This window comes from Mustelus asterias, chromosome 17 (assembly GCF_964213995.1).
Source record: "Mustelus asterias chromosome 17, sMusAst1.hap1.1, whole genome shotgun sequence".
Taxonomy (NCBI): domain Eukaryota; kingdom Metazoa; phylum Chordata; class Chondrichthyes; order Carcharhiniformes; family Triakidae; genus Mustelus; species Mustelus asterias.
The window spans coordinates 76,556,419-76,565,371 of NC_135817.1; the positions used below are offsets into that span (position 1 = coordinate 76,556,419).

The 8,953-nt window shown below is 45.7% G+C and overlaps 1 protein-coding gene across 1 annotated transcript in view; it reads left to right on the forward strand.

Moving 5' to 3' along the window:
* LOC144506634 (interferon-induced GTP-binding protein Mx3-like) overlaps nucleotides 1-8,107 on the forward strand; it is a 60,230-nt gene extending 52,123 nt beyond the window's left edge. Inside the window, exons 14-15 of the mRNA XM_078233004.1 lie at nucleotides 3,617-3,817; nucleotides 5,556-8,107. Coding sequence (XP_078089130.1) covers nucleotides 3,617-3,817; nucleotides 5,556-5,783 — 429 coding nt within the window. The 3' untranslated portion in view covers nucleotides 5,784-8,107. The remainder of the gene's footprint in view (nucleotides 1-3,616; nucleotides 3,818-5,555) is intronic.
* Nucleotides 8,108-8,953: the final 846 nt, after the last annotated feature.

Sequence of the window (8,953 nt, forward strand, 5' to 3'; positions counted from 1 at the left end):
CAGCACTTAGAATGAAAATGGTAAAATCAGGCCCATAGAGTCCCAGTATCATTTTGGTGAATCTACATTGTTCTTAGTCTAAGGCCAATAGATCCTTTAGAAGTTGCAATACCCAAAACTGAATGAAGTCATCCAGATGTGGCCTGATAAATCTCTGTAGAAAATAAGTATCATCCCTTTCCCTTTTGTAATCCAGCCACTTTGAGATTAAAACCAACAGTTTTTGATGGGATTAGACAGGAACTTTGAAAAGTTGATTGGGGGAGTCTGTTGGCAGGCAAAGGGACAGCTGGTAATTGTGAGGCTTTCAATAATTTGTTAACCAGGGTTCAGGGTAAGCACATTCCTCTTAGAGTGAAGGGCAAGGATGGTAGAAGTAGGGAACCCTGGATGATTTGGGATATTGAGGCCCTGGTCAAGAAGAAGAAGGAGGCATATGACATGCATTGGCAGCTGGGATCATGTGGATCCCTTGAAGAGTATAGGGGGTGTCGGAGAGGAGTTAAGAAAGAAATCAGGAGGGCAGAAAGGAGACACGAGATAACTTTGGCAATCCAAAGAGCTTCTAAAAATACATAAAGGGTAATAAAGTAATTAGGGAGAGAATATGGCCTCTTAATGATCAGCAAGGTCATCTATGTGCAGAGTCACAAGAGATGGGTGTGATCCAAACTTAATATTTCTCATCAGTTCTGTTGAGAAAAGCATGGATGTTAGGGAACTTGGGGAAATAAATAGTGATGTCTTGAGGAGTGTACATCTTACAGAGAAGGAAGTGTTGGAAATCTTAACGTGCATCAAGATAGATCCCCAGGACCTGATAAAGTGTATCCCAGGATGTTGTGGAAGGCTAAAGGGAAAACAGCCACAGGTGACATGCCTGAAGGTTGGAGGGTTGCAAATGTTGTGCCTTTATTTAATCTTAGAATCCCTACAGCACAGAAAGAGGCCATTCGGCCCATCGAGTCTGCACTGACCATAATCCCACCTAGGCCCTACCCCCATATTCACCCACTAATTCCTCTAACCTACGCATCCCAGGACACTAAGGGCAATTTTAGCATGGCCAATCAACCTAACCCACACATCTTTGGACTGTGGGAGGAAACTGGAGCACCCAGAGGAAACCCACTCAGAGACGAGGAGAATGTGCAAACTCCACACATGAAGTGACCCAAGCCAGGAATCGAACCCAGGTCCCTGGAGCTGTGAAGTAGCAGTGCTAACCACTGTGCTACCGTGCCAGAAGGGGTGCAGGGAAAAGCCAGGGGTGCAGGGAAAAGCACGGTAGCACAGAAGGGCGGCACGGTAGCACAGTGGTTAGCACTGCTGCTTCACAGCTCCAGGGTCCTGGGTTCGATTCCCGGCTCGGGTCACTGTCTGTGTGGAGTTTGCACATTCTCCTCGTGTCTGCGTGGGTTTCCTCCGGGTGCTCCGGTTTCCTCCCACAGTCCAAAGATGTGCGGGTTAGGTTGATTGACCAGGTTAAAAATTGCCCCTTAGAGTCCTGAGATGCGTAGGTTAGAGGGATTAGTGGGTAAAATATGTGGGGGTAGGGCCTGGGTGGGATTGTGGTCGGTGCAGACTCGATGGGCCGAATGGCCTCCTTCTGCACTGTAGGGTTTCTATGATTCTACAGGCCAGTGAGTCTAACATCTGTCGTGGGTAAGTTGTTAGAAGGTATTCTGAGAGACTGGATCTACAGGCACTTAGAGAGGCAAGGACTGATTAGGGACAGTCAACATGGCTTTGTGAGCAAAAAATCATGTCTCACGAATTTGATTGAGTTTTTGAAGGGGTAACCAAGAAGGTAGATGAGGGCAGTACAGTCACATTGCCTACATGGTCTTTAGCAAAGCCTTTGACAAGATACCGCATGGTAGGTTGTTGCATAAGGTTACATCGTATGGGTTCCAGAGTGAGATAGCCAATTGGATTCAAAATTGGTTTGATGACAGAAGACAGAGGGTGGTTGTAGAGGGTTGGTTTTCAAGCTGGAGGCCTGTGACCAGCAGTGTGCCTCAGGGATCGGTGCTGGGTCCACTGTTATTTAACATTTATATTAATGATTTAGATGAGAATTTAGGAGACATGGTTAGTAAGTTTGCAGATGACACCGAGATTGATGGCACAGTGGAGGCAAATGGAATTTTGTCCTTCATTGCTAGAGGGATAGAGTTTAAAAACAGCGAGGTTATGTTGCAGCTGTATAAGGTGCTGGTGAGGTCACACCTGGAGTACTGTGTACAGTTTTGGTCTCCTTACTAGAGAAAGGATATACTGGCACTGGAGGGGGTGCAGAGGAGATTCACTAGGTTGATTCCAGAGTTGAGAGGGTTGGCTTATGAGGAGAAACTGAGTAGACTGGGGCTATACTCATTGGGATTCAGAAGAGTGAGGGGAGATCTTATAGAAACACATAAGATTATGAAGGGAATAGATAAGATAGAAGCAGGGAAGTTGTTTCCACTGGCGGGTGAAACTAGAACTAGGGGGCACGGCCTCAAAATAAGGGGGAGCAGATTTAGGACTGAGTTGAGGAGGAACTTCTTCACACAAAGGGTTGCGAATCTGTGGAATTCCCTGCCCAGTGAAGCAGTTGAGGCTACCTCATTGAATGTTTTTAAGGCAAGGATAGATACATATTTGAACAGTAAAGGAATTAAGGGTTATGGTGAGTGGGTGGGTAAGTGGAACTGAGTCCATGAAAAGTTCAACCATGATCTGATTAAATGGCAGAGCAGGCTCGAGGGGCCAGACGGGCTACTCCTGCTCCTAGTTCTTATGTTCTAATGTTCTTATAGTGGACAGTGAAGAAGGTTATCTAGGATTGCAATGGGATCTTGATCAATTGGGCTAGTGGGCTGGTGAATGGCAAATAAGAGTTGAAGTTCGATAAATGCAAGGTGATGCATTTTGGTAGATTGAACAAGGGCAGGACTTACTCAGTTAATGGTTGGGCGCTGGGGAGAGTTACAGAGCAAAGAGATCTCGGGGTACAGGTTCATATCTCCTTGAAAGTGGAGTCACAGGTGGACAGGGTGGCGAAGAAGGCATTCGACATGCTTGGTTGGGACATCTTGTTGAAGTTGTGCCACAGGTAGTAATGCCAGAGGTAGTAGTAGAGGCCGCGCTCACCCCAAAACCGGAAAATCCCGCTCGAGGCCAACGTAACTTTCCGTTGTTCAACTCCCATCCACTACAATTCCCGTGGCAGGCAGGACCAGAAAATTCCACCCTATCGTTGGGATTCTACCACCCTGCAAACCACGGATTTGGAGCGGGCGCGGGGCGAACAAAGGAAATGCCGGTTGACCTCAGGTGGGATTTTCTGGTATGGGGTCGAGTGAGGCCATAGAATTCCACCCTGTATCTCTTATCACCAAACCAATTATCAACCAATGTCAAAAGCTAACATCCACTTCCAATTTATTTTGAGAAGTACGTTGAATGGGTTGAGATTGAAACATGAGATCAAATGGTCCATTTCCTACTCTTAAACATTTTTACATCCTGAGACGCGAGCTTTACTGAGCAAACACCTTTTCTCATTCCTGATTTCCTCATGGGGAAATGGACTTGGTTCTGACTGAAACATTTTTATCTTTGAGTACAGATCAAAATTGAGTCCATCAGCCGACAGGAGGAGAGTGAAGCAGAGAAGATGCTACAAGCCCAGTTCAAGGTTGAACGTATGGTGTTCTCCCAGGACACCATCTACAGCAAGCAATTAAGCAACGTAAAAGTGAACTCATTTATTCAGACTGCAAATGCCAGCATCCAGGAAATGTCACACCATGTGCAAACGTACTACAAGGTAAGAAAACCATCAGGTTAACCAAAGAGCGTCAGTTAACGCTCTGCATTGTGTCCTGTTTTTTGATTTGATTTGATTTTATTCATTATTGTCACATGTATTAGTATACAGTGGAAAGCATTGTTTCTTGCGTGCTATACTGACAAAGCATACCGTTCATAGACAAGGAAAGGAGAGAGTGCAGAATGTAGTGTTACAGTCATAGCTAGGGTGCAGAGAAAGATCAATTTAATAAATCATCAAAATCATAGATTCTTACAGTGCAGAAAGAGGCCATTCGGCCCATCGAGTCTGCACCAACCACAATCTCACCCAGGCCCTATCCCCACATATTTACCCACTAATCCATGCATCCTGGAACACTAAGGGGCAATTTAGCATGGCCAATCAACCTAGCCCGCACATCTTTGGACTGTGGGAGAAAACCAGAGCACCCGGAGGAAACCCACGCAAACACAGGGAGAATATGCAAACTCCACACAGACAGTGACCCAAGCCGGGATTCGAATCCAGGCCCCTGGAGCTGTGCAGCAGCAGTGCTAACCACTGTGCTACCGTGCCGCCAATGGTAGATCCATTCAAAAGTCTGCTGACAGCAGGGAAGAAGCTGTTCTTGAGTCGGCTGAATGCGTCATTAAAGTGATTGGCAAAAGAACCAGAGGTGCACATGATGGGGCCGATTCTCCTGTCCCGCTGCGCTACACTTTTAGTGCAGTGGGCCTGGAGAATTGAGGGGGGGTTGCGATTCACGGGATTCCAGCGCGCGTTCGCGCCCAGCTAACATCTCCCAGCAACGGATTTCCAGCGCAATCTGCTCCACGCCGGAAATTGCCGAGCAGATGGGGTTAGCATTTAAATGACAGGGGCATGCTGGGCTGAATGGCCTCCTTCAGTATTGTATCATTTGTGCTGGCATTACTGGTAAGGACAGTATTTATTGCTGATTTCTAATTTGTCTTGAGAAGGTGGAAATTAACCATCTTCTCCGAATAGACCAAAGTGATTTATTCGACCGTTTCAGGGTGGTTAGAAGTCAACCACGTTCCTATTGGTCTGGAGTCACATGGCTAAGGACAGCAAATTTCCTTCCTGGAAGGACACATTTGGGCCAGACTAGTTTTTAATTCCAGGTTTAATTAATGAATTGAATTTAAATGCCCCAATTGCTTTCTTTTCGGTTAAACTAAAGCAAGCAAACTGAGGGATAAGGCCAGGCGGGTGGCCCCTTCAAAGGGGAGGATTGCCCGAAACAGAGAACAAAGCATTGAGGAAACTTAAAACATCAAACCAAAATGTGATTCAAGGGTTCGATAGTACACCCCAGTCCCTGCAGTGCCCAATGGGCATGGAAAGCCTCGAGAGTGCCCTTGGACACCGCATGTTCCCTCTCCAGGGACACCTGGCTGTGAATATAGCCATGGTAGTGGGGCAGGCAGTCAGGTTGTTCGACCCCCTTGGTTGCCCGCTGCCTGGACCTGTTTAATGCATGTTTGGCCAGGCCCAGAAGCAGGTTCACGAGGAGGTCCTCCTCCTTCCCCACCCCACCCCCCGCACCGGGTGAATGCCCAACTGCAGTGTTGGAATTTGGACTCATATCTCCACATTATTAGATCAGGCCTCTGGTTTGCTGGTTGAGTAACATCGTCACTAGACCATGTTACCTCAACATTTGCCATGGTTCTTATATTAATTGGCTAATGCGTAATTTTCAATCTGCATTTTTGGTCTCCTATTCCAGATTGCTTCAAGTCGACTGGCTGACCAGATTCCCCTGGTGATAAGCTACCATATTTTCAAAGAATTTGCTGATAAACTAGAGGTCGAGATGCTCAAGCTCCTCCAAGATAGAGACCGTATCAATGAATATCTGTTTGAAGATCAAGAAACACAGATGAGGAGAGAAGGCCTTCAGAGCAGAGTGGAACGGCTGAAAAAAGCTCACCAGATATTGCTTGAATACGCTTAAGTGCTTATTGAACAACTAGTTTAACTTGATGTGTTCTGTTTGCTCCTTCACCTCCACTTCTCAAATTGTTCGTTTTGTATAGTTCCACAGTCGCTGGTCATTGGTCACGTTTGAGCTTTTGGCAATCAGGAATAGCCAAATATTCAACTGAGCTGGAGGAGCATCAGAATGTTCAAAGTCCGCACGCACAAACCATCTTTCACCAGGAGTCACAGAGAAGACATTGGGTGAATCAACCCTGACAAATTTACTCTCCCCTACATTGTGGCAGCTCTGAGTGTCATCCTGAATGGAATCATGGGGAGGCGATGGCCTAGTGGTATTATCGCTAGACTATTAATCCAGAAGCTCAGCTAATGTTCTGGGGACCAGGGTTCGAATCCCACCACAGCAGATGGTGGAATTTGAATTCAGTTTTAAAAAAAAAAAATCTGGAATTAAGAATCTACTGATGATCATGAAACCATTGTCAGAAAAACCCATCCAGATCACTAATGTACTTGAGGCAAGGAAATCTGCCGTCCTTACCTGGTCTGGCCTACATGTCACAGCAATGTGGTTGACTCTCAACTGCCCTCTGAAATGGCCCAGCAAGCCTCTCAGCTGTTCAGGAAGATACCGCCTTCTCAAGGGCAACTAGGGATGGGCAATAAATGCTGGCCAGCCAGTGATGCCTGTATCCCACGAATGAATAAAAAATCAGTTAATGTAAAACACTCCATAAAGTGCTAACCACTGAGGGTGGCACGGTAGCATAGTGGTTAGCACTACTGCTTCACAGCTCCAGGGTCCCGGGTTCGATTCCTGGCTCGGGTCACTGTCTGTGTGGAGTTTGCACATTCTCCTCGTGCCTGCGTGGGTTTCCTCCGGGTGCTCCGGTTTCATCCCACAGTCCAAAGATGTGCGGGTTAGGTTGATTGGCCAGGTTAAAAATTGCCCCTTAGAGTCCTGATGCGTAGATTAGTGGGTAAATATGTGGGGGTAGGGCCTGGGTGGGATTGTGGTCGGTGCAGACTCGATGGGCCGAATGGCCTCCTTCTGCACTGTAGGGTTTCTATAATAATAAAAAAAAATACCCAACCTTGCAATCCCCCTGTCCACATAACTCCATTCTTAGGAAAGAGAATTAATTTACCAGAAGTCCTTGAACTTGTCTTTGAGGCATCTTATGTAGAATCTCTTACCTTCAGCTCCCAAAGTAGCAGATTCTACATTCTGCATTATGAGTCACGATCCGTTACAATTCAGAATGTGACAATCACCAAATGCTTAATCTGAAGTAGGGTAGAAATACAATCCAATAAATGTCAGCTGTTACCTTCACAAGAGTACCGACAGTGGGGGGAATGGAGATTACTCTTCCATAGAACAGTACAGCACAGGAACAGGCCCTTCGGCCTAGATGTTTATGACATACATGACACCAAATTTAATTAATCCCTTCTGCCTGCTCTTGGTCCATATCCCCCTATTCCTTGCATATTCACATGCTTATCTAAAAACCCTGTAAACGCCCTTGTTCTATCTGCCCGCACCACCACCCCTGGCAGCATGTTCCAGACACCTATCACTCTTTGTGTAAAAAAACCTGCCCCTCCTTTGAACTTTCCCCCTCTCACCTTAAGTGCACACCCCCTAGTATTAACCATTTCAACTCTGGGATAAAGATTCTGACTGTCAACCCTGTCTATGGCTCTTATAATTTTCTAGACTTCTATCAGGTCTCCCCTCAGCCTCCACCGCTCCAGAAAAAACAACCCTAGTTTGTCCAGCCTCTCATAGCTCATTCCCTCTAACCCTGGTAAACCTCTTCTGCACCCAAAGCCTCCACAGCCTTCCTGTAATCCTTATAAAATGACCAGTTCTATTTATACGTAGAGACCTGTCCTCTGCAAGCAAAAGGAACATGTCCAGACATTACGCCTTTTTTGAATTAAACAAAAGCATGGAGGACAAATAGTCCCCTGGTGCATTGTCCATGGTGATGCTTCAACCAATCAGAGTCAGTTACTAAAGAATCAGCATTCTTTTCTCATTTGAAATTTGGAATTCTGTCCTGATGAGTGCAAGATGAAAACCTTCAGAATGTATCTTTTTTCAGCAATATCTCAAGATAAGCTGCTAATAAGTGGTTGGCTTCTCTCTGGAGCCAAGGGAACCTGGCAGTTAAGGGCTGTGTTTCTTTCTCTGTCTGCTTAAGTACTGTAACATGCAAGCGTGACTTGTACAGGATGCAATATTTATTTTTAATTGTAAATGGCGTCAAAAAAGGATCTACACTGTGCTTTTAGAAAAGAATGATTAAAACCTATCTCACCATCTTTAATCTTATTGTTTCTCAGGGTCTCAAAGCTTTTTACCTCCCTTTATCATCCCCTCCCCTTCAAAACTTACCATTTAAAACCTACAATTGTAAAGCGCTATTTACCGTCATTATTTCTATCTATTTTATCCTATTCCCTGCACCGTCATTCTGCACCACAAGCAGTTTTGGATTTGAACTCAATGGGACAGGAAATTCAAAGTGAGGAAGTGATGTTTATTGTATACTTAATGGGCGACATGGTGGCACAGTGGGTTAGCACTGCTGCCCCACAGTGCCAGGGACCCGGGTTCAATTCTCAGCTTGAGTCACTGTGTGGAGTTTGCATGTTCTCCGCCTGTCCGTTTCCTCTAAGTGCTCTGGTTTCCTCCCACAGTCCAAAGATGTGCAGGTTAGGTGGACTGGCCATGCTAAATTGCCCCTTAGTGTCAGGGAGATTAGCAGCGTAAATACAGTTACAAAGAGAGGGCCTGGGTGGGATTGTTGTCAGTGCAATCTCGATGGGCCGAATGGCCACCTTTTGCTCTGTAGGGATTCTATGACTTGTTTAGGTCAGACCCCATCTTATGCACTGCATCAGTTTTGGGGCACTAGATTTCAGATAGGTTGGATTAGCTTCAGAACGGGAAAATTCACCAGAATGCTATCAGAACCTAAAGAGATAAAATAAACTGATTGGGAAGGTGGCAAAGTGCTTAATCCTTGGAGATTTTGACAAACCTACTTTTTCAGTGAGTATTTTGGAGCAGGAATCAGGCCTCAAAGACCAGGCACTAAGGCCACCTCCACCCTTTAAAAAAAACACAAGAGGCCGAGTAGCTGTTAATATTTAATCAGAGCTCCATGG